The 16,886-nt window shown below is 36.7% G+C and overlaps 1 protein-coding gene across 1 annotated transcript in view; it reads right to left on the minus strand.

The window, feature by feature from the left end:
* Positions 1–4,046: 4,046 nt before the first annotated feature.
* Positions 4,047–16,886, minus strand: part of LOC124616273 (uncharacterized protein PB18E9.04c-like) — a 222,815-nt gene continuing 209,975 nt past the window's right edge. The window contains exons 14-15 of the mRNA XM_047144614.1: positions 16,350–16,504; positions 4,047–5,289 (exon numbers count right to left, since the gene is read on the minus strand). Of these exons, the coding sequence (XP_047000570.1) occupies positions 5,121–5,289; positions 16,350–16,504 (324 nt within the window). The 3' untranslated portion in view covers positions 4,047–5,120. The remainder of the gene's footprint in view (positions 5,290–16,349; positions 16,505–16,886) is intronic.

Genomic DNA, 16,886 nt, shown 5'->3' on the forward strand with positions numbered 1-16,886 from the left:
TAAGCTATGCTTTTTATTGCTCTAATGCAGTCTCACACATTAATATATGAATATTTACTGAAATCAGAATAAATGAATGTATTTAATTTTTATCAGTGAAGAATGAACACAATAAGGGTTGACAATTGTTCTCTGCATATTGTTATTTTCCTCTTCATACAAATTACTTAAATACAAAGCACATATTGTCAAAATATGATTGTGTCATACTATGGTGACTTCAGCTGCATGATTGGTCTTTCACTAAATATTTTTGGCTCATGGACACAGTAGAGATTTAAAAAAATCGTTCCTCAAACGTTTGGCTCTGGTAATAATGTTTCACTTTAACTGCACCATTTTGTTCCTGCTCCTCGTTTAAACCAACAATTTTTTGGCTGTTTAAACATTTTTCTACAGTTGTCAGATTGATTTCAATTACTGCTCTTCCTGATTTGGAGGACCTAAGTCAGTGTGCTTTGATATAATTACTGTAGCAAACATTTTCAATGTTTTTGTCACAACAGTCTACCACTGATGAAAGTTGTAATCAGAATAAATTTATAACTGATTTGTATAAAAATCATTATTTTCATCAGACTCATTACGAAAGGGCAGAAAACCAAGATATTATTGGGTTATTTAAAAAAGGAGTAAGTCATGGGCAAAAGATTTTAGATATATGAACTGACATCCTTGATACTTACATTTTTGAGCACAAAATACCTGATGGTGAAATCCTCTATCTTTGAGTGCTGTTTCCAATTGCATGTAATTTTCATACTGGACAACCATTATGAACATATTAGTTCATTTTAGAAATCAAATACATAAATGTACAACTTTCTTCTCTTATGTTCTTGAGTCTACACTCACATAAATGTATGACATGCCTTGTGAGAAATTGACCAGCAAAAAATAATTAATTTCCACTGTAGACCTACACACATGTAAATGACATGGTAAACATTTCTATTCAAATTTAAGGTGTTTTATATTTTGTTTTAAAACATTATTTCTTTCCTGAAACAAAAACCTGATCATTTATTTAACTTCGTATTTATTTAAAGCAGTATATGATAGGTTCTCTTGACCACTGTTACTCTTTGCTCTCCTACAAACTTCTTACCAATCAGTACAACTTCTATTGCTGCTGACTGCAATTATGTTAATGCACAGCACAACAGAAAACAATAACATTGCTGCCATGAAAATCTGATAAGAGATGATAAATTTCCTCACGCCCTTCTTGTTACCCCTTCATCACTCAGCCCAGCATCTTGTTCAGTCAACAACAGTGAGCTATTGTCTACCTACTTTGTTACACCACCTAATGCCTAAGAAAGTTCATGATGGAACAACAACAACATTAACAGATGGCTGCTCACCACATAGAGGAGGCACTGAGTCACAGACAGGTACAATGAAAAATATTACTAAAATAATTACAATTTTGGACAAAGTCCTTATCCCAAAAAAAGAAAACACACACATATGCACACACACACACACACACACACACACACACACACACACACACTGCCACTCTCTCCCAGCACCTGTAGCTAGTGGCCATGTGTGTGAGTTGTGCTTTGTCCAAAAGTCGAATTATTTAGCAGGTTTTTTCACTATGGCTGTCTGCAAGTCAATGTTTCCTCTGTGTGCGAGTAACAATTTATCCTTTCCACATTGCTGTTAATGTACAAGAAATCTGGATATGTCAATGGTAAAATCTTTATAGACAAAAAAGGCTCATTAATTATGTTCAGCATTTACAAATATCATCATTCTTGCCAGTAAAGAAACTTCTTTTACTAGCTGTAGTATTTGCTGTTTCATAGTGAAACTGAATTCTGTTACATTTTAAACATACTATTGACTGTGTGAATAATGGTTTTTTAAATCAGTAGTTAGCTTCATGAAAGATGAATTATGTTAACATTAAAGCACGGGAAATGATCATATTTCTCCTGAAATATGCAACATCAGATAATACATGTAGCAACTCAAATCAAACATGAGATTCAGAATATTTTTCAAAAATATGTCAGATAATAAAGCAAATAAATAAACTAAAATTATAGGTGCAGCACAGTTTAATTTTCGATTGACATTAAAGAAATGGGAGATAAACTGATGGAGAAAATATTGTTTACAAAAATTCTACTCATAAATTTTCAGATCAATGCGACTCTTCAGAATACTGCAAGTGTTTCACTGCTCCAATGACACAACTCAGACATAAATGTAATTTAGTCACACACTACTACTCCTCTGATGAATCACAAGTTTTCGTATTGACAATGAAATAGTTATACAATGCAATATTTACTGAAGCAAGGCATTCTATAACTTATGGGAATTTATTTTTATAGTCTCCCTCAATGAAATTAGTTTCCAAGGGAGCATGTGAACATACTGATATTTTGATCTTGTTCGAATTTTGCAGTTATTTGAAAAGAATCACGAGAATAAAATCTGTTTATTGACTAGAAACAGAAACTTAGTTTGGAGAGTGATGATTACAGAATGAGTAGGGCTCTAAAGAACATCAAATAGATTTATAGTCATGTGTCAAGCAGTAGTAAGAGTTATCTAATGGAATATCAGAAAACAATTGTTTAGTTGTATCACAAATACCATTGGTTTTAAATTGTTCTTAAACACGATGTTCTATCTTTCTTTCCTTTTTTTGCATTTTAAAAGAAAAATTCAATAATAAAGTATTTGGTGAATATGTTAAACATGAATTTTAACTTCGTTGGATCAGTTGTTCACTATACCTGAACACTTTTTTAATTTTATAAAAATTTAGGAAAAACAAAATCCAAGGAACTTCAATGTGTCATGGTTTAACAAGTTGTGATCCATCCTATTTTTGAAATTCTGCAAATTTTGTAAGGAATTTAGGTGAATTATTTTCAACAACATGTATCTTACCCTGACATTCATACTCCAGTTGTATTATTTACAAATGAACAGAGTTACACAGCAAAAGGTATTCATACTGTGAAAATAACCTGCCACTAAAATAATATCAAATACCAAAGATCATTATATTTTGAGTAGAAAATACTGTAGCTTAAGTAATGCCATGGAGTTCCTTATTGTGTACAGTACGTTTTGTTTGTTTGGTGTCTGCAGTGGTTGGTTCTATGATACACAGCACATTGTATTTACCCCAGCTTCCATCTCATTTAATTTAATTTATTTAGAGTTTATCGTGTATTACCACCTTTGTCTGTGTCCATCAGCCTTACCCAGCTCAAAACAATACCTGTGTAGGATATTTTGGATGAAATAGTACAGTGATGATTATTTTAAAACTTTAATACATCATGATGTATAACATAGTTAAAAAGTGATTAGAAACGTCCAAACTGGGAATAAACCTCTTGATAAACACATGTATAAAACAGAAGAATACCATAGGTCATTATTTAATATTTCTTAAACATCTGCAGTTTGAAAGTTAAGGAACTTGTGGAACATACTGAATATAAAAACACACACATATATTCTAACAACCATGCATTCAGAACACACATACATATTATATAGTCTATTGCTTTCGTAAGTACAATTACCTGCTGCCATGTGTGGAAAACATTTTATGACAATAACCTTGTACCTTATCCCCTCTCTGTGATTGCATTTCCCCAGTCACAAGGCACTTTTCTTTACACAGTACAGCAAATTGCTCTGCACTTTAGTATATAAAAGATTAAAAAATAGTGAACATAAGAACAGAACAATGATCATGTTATCTTCACTTTCCTTTCCAACTGTAACAACAGAACAACACACACAAGTTCAGTAATCAGAACTAGCTGCCATAATTTCAAACAAAGCAGATTAGGCGAAGAGTATTAAGAACCCAAACACTACACTAGTTTTTAAAGATAATACTGTCATTCAAGGCTTCACGTGCCTTGCACCGGAGTTAATAAATTATGTTTGGCTTATTGGCCATTTCTTTCAGCGGTCCTGTGAAATAATATCGTCTCTTATGCATTTATACAGAATTGAAGCACACTGATGTATGTACTGAGGCTTCACAGTTTTAATTTTCTTTCTTTCTTTCTTTCTTTTTTTTTTTTTTTTTTTGCTACTATACTTTATGTAATGCATGAGTATTGGTCTTCACACACTGAATACAGAGAACTTAGAAATAAATGCCAAAAACATGAGAACACAGTGACAAGGCAAGACACATTGTACATTATTTGTCTTATTTTGGCATACAAAATTCTAATGGAAACAAAGCAGACAATGAAGAAGAAAGACAAAAAGATTATCGATCATTGAGCACATTTTATGTTATGTAATTCCACTCACTATACGATGTTCCACTTGGAGCCTTCTCCCTTGCTCTATACTGGTTTGTTTAGGAAAACAGAACTATGTATTTGACCACTCACTTTCGAGTTTTGTTTCAGAAGTGGACACTTCACAGCACTGCCAATCCCAAAATGGCACAATACATTATTTCCTAAGTACACTTCTAGGAATGTCACTTCAATTGCTTTTTTGTTGATATGTTACTTAATGCTAGTTGCATGAATATAACCCTGATGTGTACCATGAAATCCAATAAAACATCAATTTTACATTTATCTTTTCAACAATATATCAATATTAAGCACAATAATAAATAATATTTACAGAAGATAAACCATTCACTATTGCTCCAGTTCATATTATGCAAAATATTACTGTAGATTAGCTCACCCACAAAGTAATTAAGTATTTACCTTAAGCTTGTGTGGTAATTATTACTTTGCCAGCTGCAGAAAATCTGACTATCCATTTTAAAAACAAGATAAGACTCTTTACAAATAACATAGTTTATTTACAGTTAGTGGGAAGGATTTAAACAATGGATCTGGAAAACCTGTAAAGCATGAAACATAATTTATTTAGAAATGTGTGTGTGTGTGTGTGTGTGTGTGTGTGTGTTTGCAAGAGAGTGTATTCATTCAGCTGTATAAAAGTATCTGAAAGATATATATACAAGAATTTTAACATTTGTTACATGATGATACTGTTCAATCCATATACAATTGTTGAAAATTACTTGTGGGTGAACTATTATTTCTTCTGTTTGACACCTCATGATTGTACTGCATAACAGTTACGGCTCAGGTGTGTCTCCCAAGAGCAATTGATGTAGTTACTCCCAGTGACCGAACTAAAAGATGTTCAGCAGCTTCCATCTTGTTAGTATCTAGCTTAGGCTTCTTCGGCTCAGCATCCGGAGGACGATGAGACTTCATGTGAGCACTACGACTTTTGACTTTATTGAAAACTCTGCAAAATATAACGGTGTAATAAGTTGTATGTAACATGCATATATATATAGGTGTGTGTGTGTGTGTGTGTGTGTGTGTGTGTGTGTGTGTGTGTGTGTGTGTGTGTGTGTGTGTGTGTGTGCTCTCTATCCTATTTACTAAATGCAAATATACTTAGTACGTAATGAATGAAACTGAAGTTCAGTAAAGTGCATTACTCTATAAGACATTTCACAGATCTCTAATCATGCAGTGCTTAACAATTTACTACTGTCAGTTTTCACCAACTGTTTTCCAAGAGCACAAGACATTCCCAATGGTGCACATTTATACTGAGAAGAAAGAGCTCCATTACTATTTTGCAGTTACAAAGCACTAACTTCAGTTTCATCTCTCCTTTTACAAAATTACTTGATGAAACTAAAAAATGTACTGTATGATCATAATACTTTAAAAAAAAAATAAGAATAAACATAAGGATCATACATGTCATGTTGAGCCCACATGAAGGACACTGAAAAGACATGATCAGTAAAGGCCAAGACCACTCAGATACACAACTTAACTGCCTTATGGATTCGCTCAAAGAAACTGGAAATGAATATAGTAAACCACGTGGAGATTACTCTCTCTTTGGAATTCTCCAAAGTTAAATACTTAGGATACAGTTATAATTATATGCATAGTCATTGCAAATCTCTTACTTTCATTAAGCAGGTGATTATATTGTTGTTATTGACATGACACTGTCAAACACACAATATTTGTGGCCAACTGTGGAAGGCAAGGAAAAGAGACATAGGGAGGGGAGTGGGGAGGGAAGGAGTAGTGTGGAGAGGAGTAGGCAAAACATGGGGGGGATTGATAGTGACTCATCACATAAAGTACACTCACTATTCAGGTTAGAAATTCATTGTTACTTTCGATTTTTAGAGGCAACTGTATGTTGTTTGTACCCAGTATGTTACAGGTTCAACCAGATTAATGTATCTTAAAGGAGTTCATTCTTACAAAGGATTTATCTCAAAAAGTTCAGCCAGAAAAGAAGTCCTATTCATGAAGTCTGACAACACAGGAGGTCTACTGCCAATTTGGGACTACATAAATCAAAGTTTGTTGTTTTCGCTGCATGTGTACACCAAAACATATCTTGTTGTGTAACTGGTGCAGGCAATAACAGTTGTTTATGGAGACATACATAATAGAAACAGCTGTCACTTGTGATGTGAAAAATTGGTTACTTTCAAAATGGAATGAGGAATGTTAGAAATTTTTGATCCAGTGATTAGAGAGAACAGATAGTTCAACTTGATGACATTACTAACTAAATTTCCAGATATTTCATGAAATTAGTTTCATAACTGGCAGTAAACTTATACTACGCTAACCTTAAAAAAACTTAGCCTCACGATTACAGTAAGTGTCTCAAGAACTGAAGGAATTTATGAAAGCAATGGAAGATCCATATTCACCAGAATACTAAAACATAAATATTACTGATGTTTTTATGTTAACAAAACCTTCTAGATGCACACAAATCCTTTACGTAAATGCCACAACAACAATTTTGATAAAATATATTATGGAATACAGTTTTATTGAATCTACTACATTGAAAAGCATTGCTGTTGATCTGGGCAATTTTCATTTTGATTGTTATTCATACGTCATGTGGACAAAATACACATTTACTTTGCAAGTACCCACTTAAAACTCGCACAACATGCAAAGTAATTTCTAATATAAGTGACAAAAATTTCATTAAGAAGTACTCTGATTTTAATTAGTGGGTTAAAAACAGCTGCTATATTTTTCTTGAGACTGTCTCACTGATATTTTATCTCATTTGTACAGATAAAAACTGCATATTCTTTGAGTGCTGTTCACAGTTAACTATATCATTAAGTATCTTAGAATTTCTACATCCTCAACAACATATGTCTTTCCTGAATGTAGTTTCTGGATGATTCAGAATGTACCTTCTTGTTACACTTGAGGGTTCAAGTATGTGTAGACGTATGAAATTTGAGGCATTCCCAGTGTCTTATACAGTGATTATCTCATTCTCAATGATCATCAGGAATGAATCTTGGCAATATTTCAAACATAAGAGTAATGCGTATTGAGTATCTGCTAAGAAAGAAGCAACTGGAAAGGACTAAAAGGGTCACAAATAAAAATCATAGATACATCTTTATACAACTTTTACAACGGTTTCTTCACAAGAGTAAGAAAAGCACAGAAAATAGGAGATATGGTAAGATTTGCAGTTACTGAAAAAGAAGGATACACCAAGCTATCTTCAGATTTATACCGATGAACCAAATATTATGACAACCTCCTTAATTGTGGGTTAGTCCCCTTTGAAATATAATACAGCAGTGATTCAACATGGCATGGATTCGAAAATTCCTGTTTCTGAGATGCTTGTTCCCATGTTATAGTTCTGGATGGAGATTTTAATTTGCCGGATATAGACTGGGAGACTCAAACATTCATAACAGGTGGCAAGGACAAAGAATCCAGTGAAATTTTTTAAAGTGCGTTATCTGAAAACTACCTTGAGCAGTTAAACAGAGAACCGACTCGTGGTGATAACAAATTAGACCTTCTGGTGACAAACAGACCCGAAATATGCAGAACAGGGAATCAGCAATCATAAAGTGGTTACTGCATCGATGATTTCAGCCATAAATAGAAATATTAAAAAAGGTAGCAAGATTTTTCTGTTTAGCAAAAGTGACAAAAAGCAGATTTCAGAGTACCTGATGGCTCAACACCAAAGTTTTGTCTCAAGTACAGAGAGTGTTGAGGATCAGTGGACAAAGTTCAATACCATTGTACAATATGCGTTAGATGAGTATGTGCCAAGCAAGATCATAAGAGATGGAAAAGAGCCACCGTGGTACAACAACTGAGTTTGAAAACTGCTGTAGAAGCAAAGAGAACTTCACAGCAAACATAAACATAGCCAAAGCCTTGCAGACAAACAAAAATTATGCGAAGCGAATTTTATGTCAAAGTGTTAGGTGGATCAAAACAAAATGTCCAGACACTTTGTAACCAAACTGGTACTGAAACAGAGGATGACAGACTAAAGGCCAAAATACTAAACATCTTTTTCCAAAGCTGTTTCACAGAGGAAGACTGCACTGTAGTTCCTTCTCTAGATTGTCACACAGATGACAAAATGGTAGATATCGAAATAGACGACAGAGGGATAGAGAAACAACTAAAATCGCTCAAAAGAGGAAAGGCCGCTGGACCTGATGGGATACCAGTTCAATTTTACACAGAGTACGCGAAGGAACTTGCCCCCCTTCTTGCAGCGGTGTACATTAGGTCTCTAGAAGAGCGTAGCGTTCCAAAGAATTGGAAAGGGCACAGGTCATCCCCGTTTTCAAGAAGGGACGTCGAACAGATGTGCAGAACTATAGACCTATATCTCTAATGACTTTTCTGGAGACTAGAAATCTACACATATTATGTGAACATAATGACTTTTCTGGAGACTAGAAATCTACTCTGTAGGAATCAGCATGGGGTTCGATAAAGACGGTCGTGTGAAACCCAGCTCGCGCTATTCGGCCACGAGACTCAGAGGGCCATAGACACGGGTTCCCAGGTAGATGCCGTGTTTCTTGACTTCCGCAAAGCGTTTGATACAGTTTCCCACAGTCGTTTAATGAACAAAGTAAGAGCATATGGACTATCAGACCAATTGTGTGATTGGATTGAAGAGTTCCTAGATAACATAATGCAGCATGTCATTCTCAACGGAAAGAAGTCTTCCGAAGTAAGAGTGATTTCAGGTGTGCCGCAGGGGAGTGTCGTAGGACCGTTGTTATTCACAATATACATAAATGACCTTGTGGATGACATTGGAAGTTCACTGAGGCTTTTTGCGGATGATGCTGTGGTATATCGAGAGGTTGTACTGAAATGCAGGAGGATCTGCAGCGAACTGACGCATTGTGTAGGGAATGGCAATTGAATGTCAATGTAGACAAGTGTAATGTGCTTCGAATACATAGAAAGAAAGATCCCTTATCATTTAGCTACAATATAGCAGGTCAGCAACTGGAAGCAGTTAATTCCATAAATTATCTGGGAGTACGCATTAGGAGTGATTTAAAATGGAATGATCATATAAAGTTGATCGTCGGCAAAGCAGATGCCAGACTGAGACTCATTGGAAGAATCCTAAGGAAATGCAATCCGAAAACAAAGGAAGTAGTTTACAGTACGCTTGTTCACCCACTGCTTGAATACTGCTCAGCAGTATGGGATCCATACCAGATATGGTTGATAGAAGAGAGAGAGAAGATCCAACAGGGAGCAGCGCGCTTCATTACAGGATCATTTAGTAATCGCGAAAGCGATGATAGATAAACTCCAGTGGAAGACTCTGCAGGAGAGACACTCAGTAGCTCGGTACGGGCTTTTGTTGAAGTTTCGAGAACATACCTTCACCGAGGAGTCAAGCAGTATATTGGCAGTATATTGCTCCCTCCTATGTATATCTCGCGAAGAGACCATGAGGATAAAATAAGAGAGATTAAAGCCCGCACAGAGGCATACTGACAATCCTTCTTTCCATGAACAATACGAGACTGGAATAGAAGGGAGAACCGATAAAGGTACTCAAGGTACCCTCCGCCACACACTGTCAGGTGGCTTGCGGAGTATGGATGTAGATGTAGATAACAATCCGCACATTATCAAAGTAATCTATATCTGTGGATTTCTTGATTCGCAGCATTTATCATCATTAGAATGATTCATGTTTGTCTCTGCTCTGCTTATATACTTTCCTTACTGAGTCACGTGACTGCAGTGCCACCAGGTGGCATTCAGTCTCTTGGTGGGCAGTTGTCATAATGTTTTGTTTCATCAGTGTATAAGAGTCACAAGTTGCAAGAAAGCTTTTAGAAGTACTATTGCATCTAATTGCTTTCCAGAACTTCATATGTTTCTCAATTTATGGTTTGGAATCTTATTTCCTTTCCTTAAGCACCTTCACATCTTACTTTTCATCTTATTTCATAATTTTCCCTTTCTGTTGATGAAATAATTATTTTAAAATTCCAAACACAGGAGATTTGAATGCATTTTTGTTTGTCTGCAGGCCCTGCTCTCGATGTTCCATTTTGGAGACTGGTAAAAGAGATTAAGTTATTTAAACACATTGGTCTGTTCAATATTTTTAAAATGTGTGCACCTGCCAAAACTTCCAAGTGTAGAAAGAATTTCTGTGGAATCTTGCACCAGTGTTTAATGGAACATATTCATTTCTGCACACAAAATGCAGAACTGTTAAGGGAACAGGCTCTTACTCACTTTGAAAAGAAAAAAAATTGAGTAGTAGTTAAGCAGACAAAAATCCATTGCCATTATCAGTGACAAAAAAAAATTAGAATACAATGCAAAACAAATATAAAGCTGGTATACTGTGTTTAGAATCTTAAGGGTCTATAACACATCATTGTCAAACCCATATGGAAATGAATATCAGAGAAATCGATGAAACAACTTTTTGTGAATATTCACATATACTGTGCTTGAGGATCTTATGTTTCTCAATGCCTCAGTTCAAGTTGACTATCCAGAGGTGCATGTTTCATACACAGACGTGATCACAAATATACCAAACTGGATTTGGTATGATGTCTCTCTTAGAAGCAATGACATTATATTACTCTGTAAAATATTAACAGAATTTTATATTTTCTGATTTCTGACACTGATGAATCAGCATTTATTATGTTGGTTAAAGGATCTTCCCATTTATATTTGTTTTAAGCTTTTAGTTTAGACTATAAGATTCAAGGATACAATAATCACAAATACAATGAGAAATTATAAAGGTAAATAACAATGATTTAATCTGGGACTGATTTCATAGTGTTATCACTGAGTCAAAAACTGAGAAGAAGAAGAAGGAGAAACAAAGAATGAAATAAGAAAATGAGTGAAATAGTCAATATTTTGCTCGCAACATGCTTAGGCGATACTGAAAATGGATAATACTTTTGGCTTTAAAAACGTTCTGATTGCTTCAGTGGTACTATTTGCTGCTTTCCAAGAAGATCACTAGTAATGGAACACAAACATATGAAAGCAGACTATGCATTAACAACTGAAAGATGACATGCATGTCCATAGTTAGTGCAGCAACAGCAATCAAAATTAGTACAAATCTGCAGTAATTCAAAATTATACAGTGCCTGCAAAGAAAAAACCTAGCATGACAAATGACAAATGGTTGGGAGTACATGAATAGGAAAAACAATCCTGTAATGTTTGAATACAACATTAGTGGTGTTTTTCTGGCCTTTTATTAATTTGCAGGGCTGCATCATGGGCAAGGATTATGCAGAAATTTCAGGTGAGCAACTGCAATAGATGTTATTTCCTAACACGTAACATTATCTCACTCTGTTCCAGTCTGCGGTGGTACTGGGTAACAAAGGGAGCACTCCTTTGTGGTCTGTTCTTGGCAGTGATGGGAGGATTGGGGGCATGATAGAAAATGGCACAGGAGATGTGTTTGTAGATTAGGCCTGGGGGGTAGTGCCCATCTGTGAAGACCTTGGTGAGACCCTCAGCATGCTGAGCAAGGGAGTTCTTGTCACTGCAGATATGCTGTTCCTGGGAGGCCACACTGTATGGGGTGGATTTTTTGGTGTGAAACGGATGACGGCTATCTCATAACTTCTTATCCTTTGAAGGAAAGCTATACAAACAAATCTGTGGCACAGTCATGGGCACCCACATAGCACCCTCCCATGCCAACCTGTTTATGGGTCATCTAGAGGAGCCCTTCCTTGCCTACCCACATATCACCCTTCTATGCCAGCCTGTTTATGGGTCATCTAAAGGAGCCCTTCCTTGCCTGCCCCCTTATTCTAGTTCGGTTTCATTGATGATATCTTCATGATTGGGACTCAAGGCCAAGACACTATCTTCATTCCTTCACAACCTCAACACCTTCTCTCCCATCTGCTTCATTTGGTTATCCTCAACCCAGTGTGCCACTTTCCTAGACATTGACCTCCTCCTCTTTGATGGGCTGTCCACACCTCTGTCCATGTTAAACCCACAAACCACCAACAGTGCCTGCATTTTGATTGCTATCATCCCTTTTTTAAAAAAAAAAAAAAAAAAAAAAAAAAAAGAACCCTCCCAACCCGGGGATGACATATTTGCAGTGACAAGAACTCCCTCACTCAGTATGCGGAAGGTCTCAACAAGGCCATCAAACACTCTCCCCCCCCCCAATGCCATTTCCCCTCGCTTTCCAATCCTTCCACCACCACCACCACCAAGAATCAGTCACAAAGGAGTTCTCCTTTCGTCACTCAGCACCACTCAGGACTGGAACAACTGAACCATATACTTCATCAGGGATTTGATTACCTATCATCATACCTGAAATCCTTCACACCCTTCCTAAAATGGTGCTCTGTCACCCACCCAACTTCCACAACATTCTAATCCATTCCTACGCCACTCCCAATCCCAACCACTTACCACAAGGATCATATCCCTGTGGAAGACCCAGCCGCAAGACCTGCCCAATCCACCCACCCAGCACTTCCTATTCAGAGGATTGCCCTACCCCAGCAGAGGTCAAGGCACCTGTGAAAGCAGCCATTGTACTGATATGAGTACAACCAGCTGCTCGCCAGGATGAATGGCCACCACCGAACGGTGGCCAAGAGCAAAGTAGATATCCTGTGGAACAATATGCAGCTGAGCATAACACGATTGATTTCAATGGTTGTTTCAATGCCCAAGCCATCTGGACCTCACCACCAGCTTTTCTGAAATGTGAAGATTGGAGCTAACTTTACAACACATTCACTGCTCCCATAATTATACTGGTCTCAGCCCACAATAACATACTGCTCCATATCTCCACCCAACAGTTTCCATCCAATGTGTCCTAACATCTCCTACCTGTTCTCATCTCCCAGCTTCTTTGTTTGCCACTCTGTGCCAATACACCCTCCCATCTTTCCCCACTCCTTTCCTTTTCACTCCTTCTTTCCCCCACATTCATACCCCACAACCACCCTTCTTCACTCAGCACCACATGCTGTGCCTGTTGACCACCTGTACACTACTGTCCTCCCCCTCCAGATTGCTGCTGACATCCCACGTGATACTTGCATTCAAACCTGAGCTGCTGGAGCTGGCGATCAGGTGTGCATGAGGTGTGCTTGCTTATATGTATGAATCGTGTGTGTCACTGTTTCTCCTTCTCTTTTGCTGATGAAGGCTGCAGCCAAAAACTTTGTGTAAGTGTTGTTGAGTTGTACCTGTCTGCAACTTAATGTGTTGTCTTTATGGCAAACAACAATCTATGTTTTCCTACACTGTTAAACTTCCTAATTTGTTGTTGGGAACATTTTACTGAAGAGTAATTGTAACAGAACAAATTCAACAACACAAAACTTATCTGCAATAGCAAAGGTATATTTGATCTCATTTAAGAATGTCAATGTCTGTAAGGATAGAATGCATGTTGAGAATATATGACTTAAAAACAGTGAAAAGTAACAAACAGAGCAAATTGAGCAGGTGTTTCCCATTCACCAATGTTTACTAACACCTACCCAAAAATGTGTTGGAGGGGGGAGAGGAGCAGATGAGGAGGTTGACGTCGAAGAAGGGAGAAAGGGTGGTTAGGATTTACTTCCTGTCAACAATGAGGTCATTAGAGGTGGAGCACAAGCTCAGATTGGGGACTCTGACGACGGAAATTAGTTCTGTCTTTACAGAAGGGCCCATTCAGGCATTTGCTGTAACTGATTTAGAAAAATTATGGAAAACATAAATCTGGAGGAGTGGCCAGGGAATTGAAATACCATCCTCCAAATGCGAGTCCAGAGCCTTACCACTGCACTGCCTTGTTTGTAGTACAGAAGATATCCTTGATTCTCCTAGTTTTCGCCTATTTTCAGAATTCTTCTCCATCACATTCATAATGTATGATGCAAAACTAGACGTACAGGTAATCCTAAAGACAATGACACCACAAGGGACCATCGCAATGAATAATTGCTCATCTGCTTCAGTACTCTCAGTCTTTATCAAGCACAATAAGAAATGCATCGAGCATAGAGTTGCTCACATTTTTAGTACACCATTCAGCATGAACAAAATCCTCTAAAGGAGGCATTGACCTGCTGGGAACTGGCTTTTATTAGGAGACAAGGAATAATCTAGCTGACACAGGGTCCAAATCTTTGTAGATCATTTCAAGTGGAAGTACCATGTTTTGGTGTAAGAATGCATTACTGGAAAATGTGAAGCAAAAAGAGAAAGACAATGAACTGTTCCTTTGATGAAAGCTCTTTAAGAACTAACATTGAGAGAAGCCATCTTGACAGAAATAAAAATAGGATATGCTTTGCGACATGCAGCTTCCTCCATGAGCTGATGACACTTTTGAAAAAAGCAGGCTTGCACTGTATTTTAGTACACAACGTAATTTGAATACCTTATGATTCAGGTTTCTGGATAGTCTGTTGAAAAGAAATTAAATTTGGTTTCAGTATAGCTGATTGAAAATAAGACGTGAGAAATTAGGGTTCATACTGATGCTTAGACAGGTGTTTTTCCCTCGCTTTATTTGTGAGCAGAACAGGAAGAGAAATAAATAGTAATGGTACATGGTACCCTCCACCATGCACCCCACGGTGACTTGTGGAGTGTATATGTAGATGTAGATGTATTACAGCTTGTCGCAAAATATTTGCCACATGATTTTAGACTATATTTATTAAGAGCTATATTCATTTTAAGATGTACGGTCACATACAAGATTAACCACAATAAGCACACAAAATGTATGGTAATAAGGAGTCACACTGTTGGCATTCCCATCTTTTCAGATATTTTTCTTAATATTGTAATGACATTGTGTCTTCATTATATATGCAGTTAACTGCTATGACATTTTGCTTCCTAAAGCAAATTCAGCATAATTCAGATATTTCATGGGTTTTAATGCACTCTTATTTCTTTCTTTGTATTTTGGTTTTCTTTTGGTTTTCTCCTATGTGTATTTTGCAGAGTACACAAAGTTGTCATTCATTAAGGAGCTCCAACTCCAGACTGCAAGTTGTAAAACATGAATGATCTGAAATGTTCTGTTTCATTTCGTAGCATTTTCTAGCTTTCTTTCTTTGGTTAAAAACAGAAAAGAGAGAGAGAGAGCCAGGAGACTTACAAGTAATGCTTCTTTCATTCACACACACACAAAACCAAATCTAAGACGTTACCACCCATAGCTTTGAGGCCAGATTCATACTACTACTTCAACACATCATTAAAAGTATTACTGAAATTAATAATTTGCAATGTGCATATAATATTACTGTTCTACAAAAAAGTTCAATTCGTCATGATCTGGCTATCACTGACACAGAGAAGAGGATACTGTCATATGTAATCAATCTTGGTGCTATATAACTACCACCAGTTCTTGACATGTCACCCATGCACACCAGCTTTAAAAGAAGAATAAGAAAAGAAGGAACAACGACAAAACATCAGTTTACATTATTTCTATTTTAGTGGCGCATGATAATTCTTAACTGCACATATTGCTTTGTAAAGTTAACAAAAACAAGAGCATATGGCCAGTCCTCACAAATCTGTTAATATCTCCATAGGCTCTGTTTTGGTCATGCTAAATTGGGATTAGGAAAAGTTATCACACATTTGCATGACATTTTACTTCGTTAAAGGGAAATTAGAAATCTCGCAGATGGTTAATAACTTTGTTGTCTTGTCATTTTGTGGCAATATACCACCAAGGGAAAAAATCCAAAAGTGTGAGTGAAATGTGCAAAAATGAGATGCTGAATCATGATCCATTCTGATTGCACATTTACACTATTCACATGAAAAACAACAAATGTCAACAAAACAAATGGGGTCGTAGTTAAATTTCATGGAGTTTGGTGCAGGTGGGAGTGTGCACACCAGGCAAAAGATTGTAGATAAAATTTACCTTGTGCCGATCTTTTAGAGAGATGTGGTTAACATTGGTAGGCTTTCACTTACTTCCCACAAATCTTGCAGGGAAATTCCTCAAGTATATCTGCAAGTGTAGGAGGGGTGCTGGCAGATGGTCGTTTGTCTGGTGTAGGAGAACGTCCACAGACTCCACCGCCGTGTATTCTAATGTGGCCATTCAGTGCTGCACGAGAGTTGAAGCTCTGGAACACCAAATTTCATATTTTAAATTAAACTGTGCTACCTCTTATCAATATGTATCATAACAGAAGCACCATAACATCAAATTTACAAATTTAACGAAAGGTAAACCATTCATAATAGAGAGTAAGAAAAATAGAAAATTAATCAAAGAGAGCAGAAAGAAAATCTTGGTCAAGAGGGGTAAAAAAATACAGAAAACAAAACTGTAAGCTACTTTTTTGAACATGGACATCTTGATACTGTGGCTGTGTACAAAATGTAGGTTCATTCTTTCAAAGAGAAACACAACAACCAGCCATTCTTAAAAATGTTATTTATTTAAGCAAATAGTGTTGTAACTGGTTTTGAATTGACAAGTTCATCTTCAGATGGCCGTTCGCA

The sequence above is a fragment of the Schistocerca americana genome, chromosome 1 (assembly GCF_021461395.2).
Source record: "Schistocerca americana isolate TAMUIC-IGC-003095 chromosome 1, iqSchAmer2.1, whole genome shotgun sequence".
In the NCBI taxonomy this organism is placed as follows: Eukaryota; Metazoa; Arthropoda; class Insecta; order Orthoptera; family Acrididae; genus Schistocerca; species Schistocerca americana.